We start from the raw sequence: 19,565 nt of genomic DNA, 5'->3' as shown, positions 1-19,565 counted from the left end.
ATACTGCTTAAATTTGAATCAGAAGCATTCACCTAAATGATATTTTAATAAGAAAATTTAAGAAATAGAAAAACATTTTTAGCTCACATATATGGATAAAAGAACCACAGGCATATGCCTGTGCCCTTGGGTTCCCATGGTTTACCCACAAAGAATTAAGTACATAATACCACCATAAATAAGAGATGCTCAATACATCTTTTTGTATTCAGAAAGGTAAGGCTTTCTTCACCATTGGCCATATGAATTAACATACTGGCAGTAAGACTGAAATATAAACTACAACCTGAAATACTTAAACCCAATGGCCTTTCTTCTTTCTAACTTTCACTGTTACTAAAATTTCATAGCAAGAATACAACAAGTTTACTCCAGGAAAAATTCAAGTTTGGCACCCACCCCACCGAGGGATATCTCCTGGTCCAGAATAAAGTTTTTTGCTTGATGCTAAGGAAACAAAGAGAAGGGAGCTCACAGTCCTATGAGGGAGATAAAAAGAAATACATATGCAGCTATGAAAATACTTGGGTAACAAACAGTCACCAAGTGCTGGGGTACCAGAGGAGGGCAACAGTGGGTTCTGTATGACTGGGAGTTACACAGTAGAAGGAGCACAAGGATATGTCACTGAAACATGAATAGCATTCCGAACGAAACATGGAAGAGGATTATGGATAATTCTATAAAGGGGAATACCATGAAAAGACTCAAAAAGAGAAGTAGATGCATGTAACCAAATTTGTGGAAAATGATACTGAGAAGTGGGAAACAAAAGAATACAAAGGAGGAGGCTGGAAAGCTAACACTGTGAAGACTTCCCATGGAACTCTAAATTCTATATTTGTTTTTATAAATGGTAGTTAAATATTTCTTATTCACCTCTTACCAAGGATATAATACTTTTCATCAACTTCAATACCGAAACATAATTTTGGAAATGGTATATACATATAAAGAGGTAAGGTAAATCTTACATTTTTAAGAAACAAGAAAAGAGTGAATATATATTCAATGTAACTATTCTTATAAAAGAAAAATATGGTGGGAAATAGAATTAAATAATTTAAGTTGGAAAACAAGCTGTTAAAGGAAGATACTTCTTGCAAAAGCAGAGGGCATTTTCAGGAGATGAGAATTACAATGGAAGTCCATCTACTAGCCTCACAAGGAAATGCCTAAACAGGTAATGAGGAAACAGCTATGAAATAAACATATCTCTTTTTAAAAAGCTTAAAAACCACTTTAGAAATTCACTTTATAGCTCCTCAATCAAAAGTCACATGGCTAAGATTTTAAAAGCTATTTTTTTTGGTAAGATAAAGGAAAATAAGCCCACATCAGTAGTTTCCCAAGAAGTGTTAGTTTCTCAGTCATGTCCAACTCTTTGCAACCCCATGGACTCTACAGGCTCCTCTGTCATGGAATTCTCCAGGCAAGAACACTGGAATGGGTTGCCATGCCCTTCTCCAGGGGATCATCCTGACCCCAGGATCGAACCCGGGTCTCCCGCACTGCAGGCAGATTCTTTACCCTCTGAGCCAATAGGGAAGCCCAGTTTCCCAAGAAAGAAGGGCCTAAAACCCAAGTCTGAGACTACAACTGATCCAAATCAAACTCATTTACAGTTCAGTTCAATCGCTGAGTCGTGTCTGACTCTGCCACCCCACAGACTGCGTGCGGCACACCAGGCTCCCCTATCCATCACCAACTCCTGTAGCTTGCACAAACTCATGGTGATGCCATCCAACCAACTCATCCTCTGTCATCTGCTTCTACTGCTGCTTTCAATCTTTCCCAGCATCATGGTCTTTTACAATGAGTCAGTTCTTCACATCAGGTGGCCAAAGTACTGGAGTTTCAGCTTCAGCATCAGTTCCTCCGTTGAATATTCGGGACTGATTTCCTTTAGGATAAACGAGTTTCATCTCCTTGAAGTCCAAGGGACTCTTCTCAAGAGTCTTCTCCAATACCACAATTTAAAAGCATCATTCTTTAGTGCTCAGCTTTCTTTATGGTCCAATTCTCACATCCATACTAGACTACTAGAAAAACCATAGCTTTGACTATACGGACCTTTGTCAGTAAAGTAATGTCTCTGCTTTTGAATATGCTGTCTAGGTTTGTCATCATTTTTCTTAAAAGGAGCAACTGTCTTTTAATTTCATGGCTGCAGTCACTATCTGCAGTGAGTTTGGAGTCCAAAAAAATAAAAATAAAGACTGTTACAGTTTCCTTTGTTTCCCCATCTATTTGCCATGAAGTGATGGGACCAGATGCCATGATCTTAGTTTTCTGAATGCTGAGTTTTAATAAAGCCAGCTTATTCACTCTCCTCTTTCACTTTAATCAAGACGCTCTTTAGTTCCTCTTCACTTTCTGTCATAAGGGTGGTGTCATCTGCATATCTGAGGTTACTGATATTTCTCCCGGCAATCCTGTTTCTAGCTTGTGCTTCATCCAGTCTGGCAGTTTACATGATGTACTCTGCTTAGAGTTAAATAAGCAAGGTGACAATATACAGCCTTGATGTATTCCTTTCTCAACTTGGAACCTGTCAGTTGTTCCATGTCCAGTTCTAACTGCTGCTTTTTGACCTGTATATGGGTTTCACAGGAGGCAGGCCAGGTGGTCTTGTATTCTCATCTCTAAGAATTTTCCTCTGTTTGTTATGATCTACACAGTCAAAGGCTTCAGCATAGTCAATGAAGCAGATGATTTTCTGAATTCTCTTGCTTTTTCTATGATCCAACAGATGGTAGCAATTTGATCTCTGGTTCCTTTGCCTTTTCTAAATCCAGTTTGAACATCTGGAAGTTCTCAGTTCACATAGTGTTGAAGCCTACCTTGGAGAATTTTGAGCATTACTTTGCTAGCGTGTGAGATGAGTGCAATTGTGTGGTAATTTCAACGTTCTTTGTCATTGCCTTTCTTTGGGTTGGGCTTCCCTAGTTGCTCAGCTGGTAAAGAATCCGCCTGCAATGTGGGAGACCTGGGTTTGATCCTGGATTGGGAAGAAGAAGGGAAAGGCTACCTACTCCAGTATTCTGGCCTGGAGAATTCCATGGACTATATAGTCAATGGGGTTGCAAAGAGTCAGACAAGACTGACTGAGTAACTTGCACTTTCTCTTCTTTGGAACTGCAATGAAAACTAACCTTTTCCAGTCCCGTGGCCACTGCTGAGTTTTCCTAATTTGCTGGCATATTGAGTACAGCACTTTCACAGCATCATCTTTTAGGATTTCATATAGCTCAGCTGAAATTCCATTACTTCCACTAGCTTTGTTCATAGTGATGCTTCCTAAGGACAACCTGAATTCACAGTTCAGGATGCCTGGCTCTAGGTGAGTGATCACAAAATCGTGCTTAGCTGAGTGATTAAGATCTTTTTTGTATAGTTCTTGCCACCTCTTCTTAATATCATCCGCTTCTGTTAGGTCCATACCATTTCTGTCCTTTAGTGTGCCCGTCTCTGCATGATATGTTCCCTTGGTATCAATTTTTTGAAGAGATCTCTAGTCTTGCCCATTTTATTGTTTTCCTCTATTTGCATTGGTCACTTACTTAGGAAGGCTTTCTTATCTCTCCTTGCTATTCTTTGGAAATTCTGCGTTCAGATGGATGTATCTTTCCTCTTCTCCATTGCCTTTTGCTTTTATTCTTTTCTCAACTATTTGTAAGGTCTCCTCAGAAAACCATTTTACCTTTTTGCATTTCTTCTTCCTGGGGATAGTTTTGATCACTACCTCCTGTACAGTGTTACATAGTTCTTCAAGCACTCTATCTATGAGATCTAATCCCTTGACTCTATTTGTCATTTCCACTGTGTAACAGTGTAAATTCATTTTAGGAGTTGTTAAAGAAACAAGGGGGCAGTACCAGTGATTTATTCTGAAGCTGCTTCTTTTCACTCATGGATTATCATAAGCAATGTCCTAATCTGGTAAAATTTCAAGTTAGTCAATTTCAGTCCTTTCCTTAACCATCAACTTCTGGAAAAAACAACCTATACCCAAGAGGAACATATTCTTACTTGAGAATACATTTCCTATTTGTGACCTGGAAGTATTTGAGGCTGGATACAAATACGTTCCTCAAAACTAATCAGTTTTCTTCATATATCTTTTTTTTTTTTTTTAAGAGAGAGAACCCCAATATTTTAAAGGGAACAGGTTTTAGGGACATTACAAACTGCTGTTCAAACTACCATTGTCTTTGGAGAAGAAAATACCAAACATGCAACAAGAACAAGAAAATAGTTCTAAATTTAAAAATTGGTCAATATCTTCATTTCTGGGAATCTAGCCTACAGAAATAACCTTAAATTCATAAAATGCAGCAACAGTATCAATGTTATTTATAACAATAAAAGGAAGAAAAGTTGTTTTTTTTTTAATTTGAGCAATAAGAGACTGAAGAGCACAGAAATAAACCCATGTGTATATGCTCAATTAATTTGACTAAGGACCCAAGAATAGTTTCTTCAATAAATGGTGCTTAAGAAACTGAACAGCCATACTGCAAAAGGATGAAACTGAACCACTATCTTACACCACACACAAAGTCAACTCATAGGCTAAATGAATTCTATACACCATGACCAAATGGGATTTTTCCCAATAGGAATACAAAGATTGGATTAACATCTAAAAATCAGTCAATGTAATCTATCACATTAACAGAAAAACCCACATGATCATTTCAATAGATTCACAAAAGTATTTGACAAAATCCCACACTAGGTCATGATTTAAGGGGGTAGGGCACAGAAAACTCAAAACACTAGGAACAGAACTTTATCCAGCAGATAAAAGAGCATCGTATAAGAATCCAACAGCTAACATTATTATGCTTAATAATTAAACGCTTGATGTCTTTTCCCTAAGGAAAAGAACAAGATAGAGATGTCTACCATCAGCACTTCAATGCAACACTATACTAAACGCTCTAGGCTATACCATCAGGCCAGGGGAAAAAAGAGGCATCGCAGACTGGAAAGGAAGATGGTAAAATGAAGCTGTACGTAGAAAATCTCGAAGAAGCCACACAAAGAACTATGAAAACTAATAAAAGAGCTCAGCAAAGCGTCAGGATACAACAACAATATATAAAAAATCAACTGTAATACTATAGCCAGAAATGAAAATTAATCCTATTCACATTTATGCATTTGCAATATTTTGATGTTATAAATAACTTAGTGATGAACACCTAAGAATACACATAGCATTTTCTGTATTTTAAGATTTCTAATTTGACAGATTCCTTTCACTTATTTTCACAATGACAGGTAACCACATATAAAGTGATGGATTTAGAAAACAATTGTGTTCTGTCTGTGCATCCGTGTGTGTTCAGTCATGTTCAACTCTTTGCAACCACCAGGCTCCTCTGTCCATGGAGTTTTCCAGGCAAGAATACTGGAGTGGGTTGCCATTTCCTTCTCCAATTATACACTGAAGTGTGACCAATAAAAGGCAACTCTGGGTTCTACTGGTTAATAGTTTGTCCAAATTTAAGAGCAGTGAAGGTCACTCACCTGCACAGCATGAGACAAATCTGACACCAGACACTGACGGAGCCTCTCATCATTCCCAATTCCTTGAAGAACAAAGTCAGGGACATAAGAAGAGCAATAGCCACCCAGCAAGGATCTCCCAAAGTTGGCAATGTTGGGCTGAACAGCACTCACTTCAATTAACTTCGATCTGGGAGAAAAGTTCCAAAAGAAGGCATATCTATTCAGTAATGAATATATTTTACAAACATACAAAAAAATTTGGACTCTACTAATCCACATTTCCAGTACCATCATTCTCTATAAAATATACTGAAAGTAAAATCATCCTTAAATAAAAACTGGCCTAAAAACAAACAAAAAAAACCACACTGGCTTAAGGGCTCAATGAGAACACAAAACACTCCTTCGTATCCAAAAAGGGTTTGATGGACAACTGTAATGAGATGAACATGAATCTTTCACAACAGACTTTAGGAAGGCTATCCCTTGTGTATATGTAACACACCCTTAATACAATCAAATTACAGAAACCATCACCTAAGACCAAGTATAAATAATTTACAAACCCAAAGCTTGGTGTGTAACATTTCTCAGGTATGAATCTCTTCCTTGTATTCTTGACAGAGAGTATATGTTCTGTGCTTTCCTCTTATCTGCAAACTGATTTCTAACAGCTATTTCCTACCTTCTCTCAGTGATCACCTCTCCCTAGTTGCCAGGCTCAGCACAGGTTCTCTCTGAGGAGCATAATTCTATCCTAAATGGCTTGAAAACTCCTAGACAGTAGCGAATCTCCCATACACAAACATAACTTTTCTCTAATATCTTCACAAAGCGTTTCCACAGTACCTATGAGTCTTAGCCTTTAATTCTTCTTGTAAGAGCACATCATAATCAAAGAAAATTTGTCCAGAACAATGATCTCTTCTTTTATATTAGCTACAACCAACTTTCAGATACCAGTTAAACAAAAGAATTGTACATATTTTTAAAAGTTCTATGAAAGGTTAAAACTGCATACTCACCCAGGAAAAGGTATCTCATCTTCTTCTGCCCAATCCTCCTGCTCTCCTCCATAATAACTGTTTCCTTGTCTGGCTACATCTTGACCTGTATCTTCACTTTCACTGTCCCCAAGGGCACTATCTGAACTTTCATTTCTTGGAATGTCCCATTCAGCTCCCACAGCAATTTTTTTCTCTGAACTCTCTTTATCCCCATGGGGGACAAGAATGGAGAGTGTATCTCTTTGGTCTTGTTGAGGAAAACAGGTTTTACATGAATCTTGGTGAACTGTTGCTACACATTTGCAAAATTCATTGTTTGGTTTGCTATTTTTTGTACACAACCTTTTTGAAAACTCTAACATACAGCAGTGTTGTTTACTGTCTGTACTTGTTTTAAGTGGAATATCATCAATAGTCCTGGTTTCAATTGAATCATCATTAAAATATTCATCAAATAAACTCATGCTTTCTAGGTCTGAATGATTCCAGCAAGGGAGTTCACAGGGTTCTCCAGATACTATGTTCGGTATAGCAGACTCTTCAGATTTAGTTGTTTGTTTAGCTTCTTGATGCTGATCAACAGCCCCTCTTTCTTCTTTCGGTGATTTGGTGTGATGCCTGGTAATCTGATCCACTACTGCCTGACTCCGGAGTTCAGTATCTGAGTCAGGTGACATAGAATCCCCAATCAAGAAAGTAACCTTTGTCTGGGTTGCCTCACAAGAAAATGCAGCTGTCACAAGCTTATCTGGAGGTTTTTTTTCCACAACCATTCCTGCAGATCTCAACACTTTACCTGTGTGAGAACCTGAATCTAGCAACTCCTCATTCTGCCACGTTTCCTCTGCTGGGTCTAAGCCTGACTTTGACAATGCACATCTGTCTACTGGAGCAGATCCTGTGCAAACAACTGTTTCTAACTTGGTATCAAGGCAAGTTCTTGACTTATCTCTGTACTGTTTAACATCGGGAGCATTTTCTTCTTGGCAGTCCGGAGAAATCATCTGGCACTCATTTGAAATTCCAAGCAGCTCCTTAGAGCTGTTCTGAATATCTTCTCTCTCTTGTCGTGAAACATTCTCCATATTTTGCCCAAGAAGTGGACGACTGCAATATTTACAGTTACAATTAGGAGTCCTTGTCTCTTCCGACTCTTTAAAGAGCAAACTGCTTTTGTTTCTATGCATTGTGATCAGCACATATTCAGATTCTTCTATTTCTCCTTTCTCCAAAGTGGTAGTAATTACTGTGCCTGGCATAACAATGGCTTCATCTTCTCCATTTTCTAAAAGATGGGTTTCTTGAAGTTCAGAGCATCTTATGAAATAAGTAAGAAAATAAAGCAGCCTCTGAACCATGTCTTGTCGTTTGCCAACTACCACAGTCCTTGCTAACCGTACAGGGGAGCCAATAGCGCCATATAGGTCTCCTGAAATAGAAAAATCAGTTAATGGACATATCTCCTACTTATACAGCTAAGCACCCTATTTTCAATTAACAGAAACCTACTCTTATTATATGAGGGGTAGGTCAGGTTTTACTTTTGGCTCCTTCAGAGGTGAGTGATTATTCAGGAGTAGGATGAGATGAATGATCTTAACCAAAAAGAAAGGTGAATGGAGGGGCTTTCTACCTTCCTCCTGAAGCAGCTGCTGTGGTGCTGAAACCACAAGCAAACAGTCAGTTGTGAAAGTCACATTTACCAAGAACATGTTCCATGCCAGTCCCCTTGCAGAGTATAGCATCTGAGTGGACAAGTACTGACTAAAGTACTTATGTGCAAAAGCACATCTGCTGAGGACCAAGGAGAGGAAGACAATAGAAGTGAAAATGAGCAGAGCTGAAGTAGTCACATCACATACTTAACTTTCCTTGATTGAAATTATATTCCTGAACCTCAACTGTTGCCGTCCTACTCAGGACCTCACATTAACTTCCATGTTTTTAAAAGTCCATTTTCCTTTCCATTCCATTCCCCAGAGAGCTGGATACTCACGACAGACCCAAAGGGCAACATGTTCAGCTTTATGATTCATTTTCACCTCTGTATCGATACTATACATGAACAGCTATTACATTTAAAAAGGGGGGCTCCTAAGTCACTTCAGTCGTGTCCGACTCTGTGTGACCCCATAGATGGCAGCCCACGAGGCTCCCCCATCCCTGGGATTCTCGAGGCAAGAACACTGGAGTGGGTTGCCATTTCCTTCTCCAGTGCATGAAAGTGAAAAGTGAAAGTGAAGTTGCTCAGTCGTGTCCAACTCTTAGTGACCTCATGGACTGTAGCCCACCAAGCTCCTCCATCCATGGGATTTTCCAGGCAAGAGTACTGGAGTGGGGTGTCATTGCCTTCTCCGAAAAAGGGGGGAGTGGAATTTAATTCAACTTTTGAAAAACCTCTATTTTTACTTTACAAGAATCTCATACTTTTTAAAGCAACGAACATAAACAGGTCTCAAATAATATATAGACTGTATTAACATGATACATTTTCTCCTCTAGCTAAGACACTGGCTCTAGCACCACGATGCCACTGTTCAAACTACTCCCAAGGTTTCCACTAACAAGCAAATAAATTGAAACTGCTTTGGCTTGGTGAGTCTTTCATGACTGGTTCCACTTTACTTTTCCAAGTTGATCTTCTGATAATTACCTTTTCTCATCTTTATTCATCCAAAGTCCAAGTTAAAGTGGACTACTTCAACTGGACCCCTGAATGTCCTCAGCACTTTAACACCTAGACCCCTTTACTCATGCTATGTACTTTCACGTCCCTCTGTATCTCTGTCAGCCCAAAGCATCTTCCCCGGGACAAAAGTTAGCTTCTGTAACTGAACTCCCACTAAACTTTTAACTTCTTACAGCTCCTATCTGAATTATCCTCATTGTCCATATATATTTTACCTACAGTATAAGACTGTCATTTCTTAAAGACAGTCATCTTTATATCCTCCAATGCTCTTTGTACAGAGCCTTAGATATATTGTGCATTCAATAAATGACTGTGAAACTGAAAACAGATTTGAAATGTTCAAATTAAAAAAAAAACTACTGAATTACTTGATTTGGAAAAACATATATTAAATATTCATACAATGAAATACTAGTTAGCATTTAAAAAGAATGAATTAGTAATACATATAATATAGGTGAATCTCAAAATAATTATGTTGAATGAAAGAATTCAGACCGAAGAAAAACACTTAGTGTTTGATTCCATCTATATAAATTCTAGAAAATGCAAACTAATCTACAGTGATTGGTAGAAAGCAGACGAATGGCTGCCTGAGTATAAAGGAAAGTGAACAGGCAGAGTAGGGAGGAAGTGATTACAAGGGGCATGAGGAAAATCTGTAATGATGAATATGTTCACCATAATGATTTTGGTGATGGTTTCATATATATTTTGACATATATATCAAAACTTACAAAACTGTATACTTTATACATGTGTTTGTTGTGTGCCAATTATTCCTTAATTATGTAGAAGAAAGGAAAGGGAGGGAGGGAGGAAACAGAGTGGGAATGAGAGAGGGAGGTTGATTGGTTATATGATTAATAAGCCACATGACAATCTGCCTGGCAAGCTCACGCACCCTAACAACTAAGAGAAGTTAAAGTTTCTACCAGGTCACCAAAATGTTCTCCACTAGTTCTTCTTCCATCACCAAATAGCACCAGAGTAACAGCAAGGATAACAGCAACTACATATATTTATCGGTCACTGTCCTAAATACTATACTCATATTATTTCATTTCCTTTTCACATTATAAAGTATGTACTATTTATATTTATTTTATATATCTTTGGCCACTCCATGCATCTTGTGGGATCTCAGTTCCCCAACTAGGGACTGAACCCAGGCAGAGGCAGTGAAAGCACCGAATGTTAACCACCAAACCACCAGGGAATTCCCTGTACTATTTATTATCCCTACTTTATAAACAGGGAAACTGTGGTTCAAACATGGTATGCCTGACTCCCCAGCCTATGCTTAAATTTAAGCTCCAGGCTACACTGCCTTCCTAACGACTGTCAACTCATCAGTTAAACCCTCTCTCCTGTTACCCATTTATTTAGTGGGGTGCGCAACACTAACGGCAACATTTTCAAAATTTACTCAACAAAAGAAACAAACATAGTTCAATGGAAAACTCCATGACTGCTTCTCAGTTAACCAGATTTATTCTAGAGATCACAGGTAACTTTGTTCATTCATTCTTTCTAGGCAAAGTACTAAATACAAAAAATCCAGAAGACTCCAAAGTTAGTAGTAAATTCTGCTCCTTTTGTTGCAGTTGCAAGTCTCTATCCATAAGGAATATTACACATAAGATTGGGATAAGACAATTTAGCAGTCATGTAACAACAAGGAAGAAGTGCTTTAGAAAGGAAAGGGAAAAGAGAGCACTTAATTTTTCTCTATTTATTTTTGCTATGAAATAACTCCAGATAGTTACACAAAAGTCTAAGTATAATGCATTAGGTAAGGGTTTTCAGAATACATACCCAGTTGTGCCCAAAGTGGATTATATGGATGAGTCTTTGCCAACATGTCCACACTCTGAGAGGAATGTTTTTCTAAAAATATTTTTATAGGTGGTTGTCCATTTGGCATGACTGTTGGAACCCAGGCAAGATGATTGGTCAAAACTGCAGTAATAAGTGCTGGCAAGAATCTGAAAACAAAATGCATCCTATCAGATTCTAACCTGCTTTCATAAAACCTCAAGCAAAAAGCAGTGACAGAATAAAGCAGAGAGGGTATATGGCCAATCGTCATAAAAAAAAAAAGAAAGAATAGAGGAAAGGATAGGTATATCACCAAGATGAAAACAAAAGTTAATAAATTTTTGTTGTACTAGTTAAAAGAAAACTCCTTAAAATAAAGATAGCATTCATAAGGAGCTATTTTGACTCATAATTAAAAAACAAAAATGCCATTTTATTTGAAAAACTATGGATTCTTTTCAGTGTTTATGAATCAATCAGTAGGTCTATACATTTCCCAATTACTGAAAAGGAAAATGAAAGAAAGTATTAAGAAAACTTTGTTTAGAGAATATAAACATTTAAATTACTCATCTAGAGTCTAAGAATTTGATGAATGATTAGAAGAAAGCAATATGATAAAGTACCATACTGAAAACATTATTTTTGGAATTCTGGCACTTATCTATATATTTTTTAAGTTGTTTTCTAGAGAATGAAACTGCATATATAGATATAATTATGAAAAATGAGAAGCCTCACACAGTTCTGTAAGATGTCAGGAGTTTTAATTTTTACTGTTTCTCAACATCAGGTTCTTTGGCCTTCTTCTATATCTTTTAATTATATTAATTACCTTTTATAATTCTGTCTTGATCATTAATAATATGAAAACTTCCAAAGGCAATGATTAACTCTTTCATTTTTGTAACTGAACTTGATCACAATCTAGATATTCACTTATTATAAATAACAGCTAAGACAGTTAAGATAGCCTAGATGGATGGATAGATGGAAGAAAGGGAGGATGGGAGAGAGCGAGGGCCATACTGATTTTTTGAAGCATTTTCCATTAGAAAAGTGAACTCCTTCATGAAACGATGGCAAAGCTGGTTCTTTTCTGGAGTCCCCGACATCATTGTAAGCCAGACAGGCTCTCCAATTCGTGGCATTGTATAAAGATTACAAATTGTTGTTCTAAAAAAGAGGAAAACACATTATAACACTCAGTTCCCAGAATTACATACTCTTAATGTTGCTGGCTCCCACCTAGGTTATTAAAAGCTTTGGAAAAGAGGTAATGAATCAAGTCTTTCCTTCTTTGTCCTCAGCATACTACCAAGGGAAAGGGGGAATATAAACTCAAAATGTTTTGGTCCTAGAACCAGATCTGTCCTCAAAGACTGTGTGCCTTTGGATAAATTACTGCCCTACTTTAAGCATCAGTTCCCCTTACCTGTAAAATGAAAGGAAAGGACCAGATAATTTCTAGACCCTTTCCAGTTGTACATTTCTAAGGTATCAGCTATACTTACATATATATAACAAATTATTTAATCAACAACATAGAAAATTATTTTAAATGGCGTAACAGCGTGCCAATATTACCCATTCAGAACAATAGTTTATCAGCATCATTTTGTTGCCTGTGCTCAGACTCTTCCACTGGGATGACCTGGAGGGATGGTACGGGGAGGGAGGTGGGTGGCGGGGGCGGGGGGGGTGGTGGGGATCAGGATGGGGAACACGTGTATGCCCGTGGTGGATTCATGTTGATGTGTGGCAGAACCAATACAAAATTGTAAAGTAATTAGCCTCCAATTAAATAAATTTAAATTAAAAAAAAAAAAAAGAATACCTTTAAGATGGCAGTTGTTTTTTTTTTTTTTTAACATTAATATCTGTTTGGTAAAGTGCTATACAGTCACCAGGATAAGCAACTCCCACAAAGTTGGGGCTTAAGAAACTAGTCAGTCTCGCAGAAGCCACAGAATGGTATCTGACTTTCTACTCTCTCAAACGGTCCTAACAGAACTTTTAGCACTAATGCATATGTTCTATTATCTGTGCCATCCAACATGGTAGCCACTAGCCAGTCATATGTGATTACGAGATAACTAAAATATGGTCAATGTAACTGTGTAATTGGATTTTAAATTTTATTTTGTTGTAATTAATTTAAATAGCCACAGGTGGCTAATGGTTATTAACTTATTAGTAAGGCTCTAGAAGGTTCTCTTGAGATTTCCACAAATCTCCGATACCTACCTCAATATAATTTAAAATAACTAGAATTCTGGTGGCTTCCCTGGTGGCTCAGAGGTTAAAGTGTCTGCCTGCAATGTAGGAGACCTGGGTTTGATTCCTGGGTCGGGAAGATCCCCTGGAGAAGGAAATGGCAACCCACTCCAGTACTCTTGCCTAGAGAATCCCATGGACAGAGAAGCCTGGTAGGCTACAGTCCATGTGGTTGCAAAGAGTCAGACACAACTTCACTTTCACTTTCAAAATTCACAAAAGAAAAAGAATTCTGTTCCTTGTTCAAGTTTTACTGAATCTCAACCTAATATGAATAGGATATATTACCATAAAGTGACAAATACAGGTCACATTAATGAATTATCGGTAGAGCACAAAATAACTGCTGAGAACTTAAATGTATGAATAGAAAAAACTACAGGCATCTTATAGAGAAAAATAGGAGTAGTATATAAATGAGGGATATGAGATAATGCTTATTTTTAAAAGACTATTAAGGATATCCAGATAGGATAAAAAATTGAAAACAAATGTTTATCCACTTTTAGTTCTTATGCCCCAAATGAACACTACTTAATGATTTAAAAATCAAATGAATCGCTACAACAGACAGAACTTTAGTGAATTTTACTGAAACTTTAGTGAAAATTAAAATTACAGATCTAATAAGATTCTAGAAGACAAAATACAGAGAAGAAATGTTCACTGAAGTAGTAGGGTAGAGAAAGATGATAGATTATGGTACTCATAACGGGGGACATGTACAAAGAGAAGCTAATTTGCCCCAGTGAAGCAAAGAGAGTCTAAGTTTTCAAAAGTAGGTCAGGAGTCATATAGGACTATAAACTGACAGACTAATTCAAGGTCCATAAGTGGTTGGTTACCCCTACATTCTACCCCATCTTCCTGCAGAGTAACTAATGACAGGAAAGCAGAGGAAGCAACTGACCTGCCTGGGGAAATGACATCCCCAAACCCTCCTTGATATTTGAATCTTTCATAGTACATAAATACATAGATAGTAAATTTTGTGGTATTAAAATTTCATGGCAGAGGCAGCAATTATGGGGGAAAAAATGTTTAAATATGCTCCTTCAGGCAGTGAAAATGAAAAAAGTTGAGCAACACTGCTGTAAAGTAAGGTTTTCCAATCTGTTCTCCCAACTTTTATTTTGGTTCCTCGCTCTCAATTCTTAATGGGCAACCAACATTTTGGTACTAATACATAAGTAAAGCCTCCAAGGAGAGAGGGACACAAACAAAGACAGAAATACACACACAAAGGACTCCAGAAGAAATAGGAAATAATATATTCAGAAAAAGAAAAGAAAAATATGAAACAAAGACATATAGACGATCAATTCAGGAATGTCAATTTCTAATAAAATAAACTCAAGAGAGAAAATAGAGGAAAATAAATTATCAGAGAAACTAATTTACCAAAGCTGAAAGACAGTGCTAAAATCATACTGAAAGGCTAAAGGAACAAAGATCAAGTATGAATTCATGACAGGAGATAAATATGCCCTACAAGTGATAAATCATGAAATAGCTGCATTAAGTACACTGTTTAATAAAATGGAGGTAAATAACAAAAGAAATACTTAAAGAGTTAAAAGAGGATGTTCTTCAGAAAAAGAATGGGGATAGGAGAGGTAGAATAGGGTTCATTTACTTTTCATATAATTTTTGTTTCTTAACCACGTGAATGTCCTTTTTGATTAAATGAATGAACAAGCTGATCAACTCATTTTTCAGAAGTTTCTTCAGAATAATAGTGTCTACCATTCAGTTCAGTTCAGTCGCTCAGTCACGTCTGACTCTTTGCAACCCCATGAAAAGCAGTGTGCCAGGCCTCCCTGTCCATCACCAACTCCCGGAGTCCACCCAAACCCATGTTCATTGAGTCCGTGATGTCATCCAACCATCTCATCCTCTGTCGTCCCCTTCTCCTTCTGCCCTCATTCTTTCCCAGCATCAGGGTCTTTTCAAATGAGTCAGCTCTTCACAGCAGGTGGCCAAAGTATTGGTGTTTCAGCTTCAACATCAGTCCTTCCAATGTACAGTCAGGACTGATTTCCTTTAGGATGGACTCGTTGGATCTCCTTGTAGTCCAAGGGACTCTCAAGAGTCTTCTCCAACACCACAGTTCAAAACCAACAATTCTTCGACACTCAACTTTCTTTATAGTCCAACTCTCACATCCATACATGACCACTGGAAAAACCATAGCCTTGACTAGATGGACTTTTGTTGACAAAGTAATGTCTCTGTGTTTTAATATGCTGTCTACCATTAGGTTGGTGCAAACGCAACTGCGATTTTGGACCATGAACTTTAAATTATAACCAGGCTCAAACACATCTTTATTAATCAAAACAGGAACCACTGCAATCAACACATTTTTGCCAATGAGAATTAAGTTTGTTTATTCCTATACTGTAAAACTCCACATTTCAGGATTCAACGAACACTTGGAAAGCATTTTCTGCCTCCTGCTGGTTGTGGAAGCATTTTCTCTGCAAAAAGTTGTCAAGATGCTTGAAGAAGTGGTTGTCAGTTGGTGAAAAGTCAGGTGAAATGGCAGATGAGGCAACACTTCGTAGTCCAGGTCATTTAAATTTTCAAGTGTTGGTTGTGCAATCTGGGGTGGGCATTGTCATGGAGAAGAATTGAGTCCATTCTGTTGACCAAAGCCGGCTACAGGCACTGCGGTTTTTAGTGAATCTCATTGATCTGCTGAGCATACTTCTCAGATATAATGGGTTCACTTGGATTCATAAAGCTGTAATGGATCAGACCAGCAACAGACCACCAAACAGTGACCATGACCTGTTTCTGGTGTAAGCTGGACTCTGGGAAGTGCTTGAAGCTTCCTCTTGGTCCAACCACTGAGCTGGTCGTCATATAAAATCTACTTTTCATCACACGTCACAATCTGATCAAGAGATGGTTCGTTGTTGTGTACAATTAGAGAAGACAACACTTCAAATTGATAATTTTTTTGATTTGCCGTCAGCTCATGAGGGAACGATTTATCGAGCTTTTTTCACCTTTCCAATTTGCCTCAAATGCCAAATGACCATAGTATGATCGATGCTGAGTTCTTCAGCAACTTCTCATGTAGTTTTAAGAGGATCAGTTTTGATGATCCTATCAGTTGGTCATTGTCAACTTCTGATGGTTGGCCACTATGCTCCTCATCTTCAAGGCAATTGTCTCCTTTGCAAAACTTCTTGAACCACCACTGCGCTGTATGTTCATTAGCAATTCCTGGGCGAAATGAGTTGTTGATGTTGTGAGTTCTCGCCACTGCTTTAGGACTTATTTTGAACTGAAATAAGAAACTCCCTCATAATTGCTTTTTGTCTAGCATCATTTCCCTAATCTAAAATAAATATAAAATAAACAGCAAGTAAAAAGTCATTAGCAAAAAATAAAAATAAAGAAATGTACATTAAAATGATATATAACCACATTTATTTAAGAATGTACTCCAATGCCAAATAGTAAAGTTCAACACTGCAAAACAGCAATTGCTTTTGTACCAACCTAACACAAGTCTTGATGAAGGTGAAACAGGAGAGTGAAAAAGTTGGCTTAAAACTCAACATTCAGAAAACGAAGATCATGGCATCTGATCCCATGACTTCATGGGAAATAGATGGGGAAATGGTGGCAACAGTGTCAGACTTTGTTTTTTTGGGCTCCAAAATCACTGCAGATAGTGACTGCGGCCATGAAATTAAAAGACGCTTACTCCTTGGAAGGAAAGTTATGACCAACCTAGATAACATATTGAAAAGCAGAGACATTACTTTGCCAACAAAGGTCCGTCTAGTCAAGGCTATGGTTTTTCCTGTGGTCATGTATGGATGTGAGAGTTGGACTGTGAAGAAGGCTAAGCACCGAAGAATTGATGCTTTTGAACTGTGGTGTTGGAGAAGACTCTTGAGAGTCCCTTGGACTGCAAGGAGATCCAACCAGTCCATTCTGAAGGAGATCAGCCCTGAGATTTCTTTGGAAGGAATGATGCTAAAGCTGAAACTCCAGTACTTTGGCCACCTCATGCGAAGAGTTGACTCATTGGAAAAGACTCTGATGCTGGGAGGGATTGGGGGCAAGAGGAGAAGGGGACGACAGAGGATGAGATGGCTGGACGGCATCACTGACTCGATGGACGTGAGTCTGAGTGAACTCCGGGAGTTGGTGATGGACAGGGAGGCCTGGCGTGCTGCGATTCATGGGGTCAAAAAGAGTCGGACACGACTGAGCGACTGAACTGAACTGAACTGAACACAAGTCTATGCCAGAGTCATACTGTTAACATTAGCATAGCGAGTCTCTGAGGACACTCCCTTTAGAGTTTTGATATATAAAAATATGCACCGTGACTTGAAGTGTATCAAGTGAAAAGAAGGCAAAAAAATTACATGATACAGCTCTCACTACACAAAATTCTGTGTTATCATTAACAACCTAGAAGTAATAGTACTTGCTCTCTAGCCCCTTTAATGATTATTCCCTACTGATGAATAGTAAGAAAGGCAAGTATTTTCAGTCATCTGACCCTTTATTTTTCTTCATCTGTCCCTAGAGATGAAAAATTCATTTTACTTAGAAGGGAACTATGACATGATTTAGTTCTCATTGATATATATAAAATCTAAGTAAAAATCCAAGGACTTCAATGTATACATATGGCTGATTCATTTTGCTGTACAGCAGAAAATAACACAACACTGTAAAGCAACTATATTCCAATTAAAATTGAAAAAAAAAAAAAAAATCCAAGGACTTCATCTCTGCCAGGCAGCAATGCTAACTAAACACAGTTCTCAATTCTTTAGCTTCCATACACATGTGAATCATTTCCTTCCTCTTCCTTCTCAACTACCCAAAATTCATTAATCATCTCATTTCAAATAAACACATACTTTAAAATGCTTCTCATTATTTACAGCAATGATTTATGAAGTCAACAGAAACACTGAATTAGTGAACAATGAATCAATGTTCATGAGGAAAATACAGGGTCAGGTTCCTGTGATCCACTGGTCACAACACTTTTGTCAGTCTATCAGTATATAATCCTGTTTGATGTGAGTTTTTGTTTAAAGACACTTTAATATTCTGTTAATTCATTAATAATGAATTCACAGCCAACAGCACTATGATGCATACCTTGAAAAAGCTTATCTGACACATATTTTCTCTGTAAAGCACATCATAACCTTCTTGCACTTATTAACATTAGCTAGCATTTCAGCACTGTGCTTGTGGATAATATTTTTTTAATATAAATTTATTTAATTGGAGGCTAATTACTTTACAATATTGTAGTGGTTTTGCCATACATCAACATGAATCCACCATGGATGTACATGTGTTCCCCATCCTGAACCCCCCTCCCACATCCTTCCCCATACCATCCCTCTGGGTCATCCCAGTGCACCAGCCCCGAGCACCCTGTCTCATGCATTGAACCTGGACTGGCAATTCATTTCACATATGATAATAAACATGTTTCAATGCCATTCTCCCAAATCATCCCACCCTTGCCCTCTCCCACAGAGTCCAAAAGACTGTTCTATACACCTGTGTCTCTTTTACTGTCTCGCATACAGGGTTATTGTTACCATCTTTCTAAATTCCATATATATGCGTTATTATACTCTATTGGTGTTTTTCTTTCTGGCTTACTTCACTCTGTATAATACGCTCCAGTTTCATCCACCTCATTAGAACTGATTCAAAAGCATTCTTTTTAATGGCTGCGTAATATTCCATTGTATATATGTACCACAGCTTTCTTATCCATTCATCTGCTGATGGACATCTAGGTTGCTTCCATGTCCTGGCTATTATAAACAGTACTGTGATGAACATTTGGGTACACGTGTGTCTTTCAATTCTGGTTTCCTTGGTGTGTATGTCCAGCAGTGGGATTTCTGGGTCATATGGCAGTTCGATTTCCAGTTTTTTAAGGAATCTACACATTGTTCTCCATAGCGACTGTACCAGTTTGCACTCCCACCAACAGCGTAAGAGGGTTCCCTTTTCTCCACACCTTCTCCAGCATGTATTACTTGTAGACTTTTGGATAGCAGCCATTCTGACTGGCGTGAGATGGTTCCTCATTGTGGTTTTGATTTGCATTTCTCTGATGATAAGTGATGTTGAGCATCTTTTCATGTGTTTGTTAGCCATCTGTATGTCTTCTTTGGAGAAATGTCTGTTTAGTTCTTTGGCCTACTTTTCGATTGGGTCTTTTATTTTTCTGGAAT

At 37.9% G+C, this 19,565-nt stretch overlaps 1 protein-coding gene across 2 annotated transcripts in view; it reads right to left on the bottom strand.

Annotated features, from left to right (window-relative positions):
• The window catches only part of FNIP1 (folliculin interacting protein 1), a 121,451-nt gene that overhangs the window by 9,812 nt on the left and 92,074 nt on the right, over positions 1-19,565 (bottom strand). For both annotated transcript variants that reach the window (XM_086410449.1, XM_086410450.1), the window contains 4 exons: positions 12,070-12,216; positions 11,038-11,207; positions 6,546-7,956; positions 5,539-5,707 (listed from right to left, as the gene is read on the bottom strand). In XM_086410449.1, coding sequence (XP_086266575.1) covers positions 5,539-5,707; positions 6,546-7,956; positions 11,038-11,207; positions 12,070-12,216 — 1,897 coding nt within the window. The remainder of the gene's footprint in view (positions 1-5,538; positions 5,708-6,545; positions 7,957-11,037; positions 11,208-12,069; positions 12,217-19,565) is intronic.

This window comes from Bos grunniens, chromosome 7 (assembly GCF_055505025.1).
Source record: "Bos grunniens cultivar Pamir isolate PY7600 chromosome 7, Bosgru_T2T1.0, whole genome shotgun sequence".
Lineage (NCBI taxonomy): Eukaryota > Metazoa > Chordata > Mammalia > Artiodactyla > Bovidae > Bos > Bos grunniens.
This window is presented reverse-complemented; position numbering and strand designations above follow the sequence as displayed.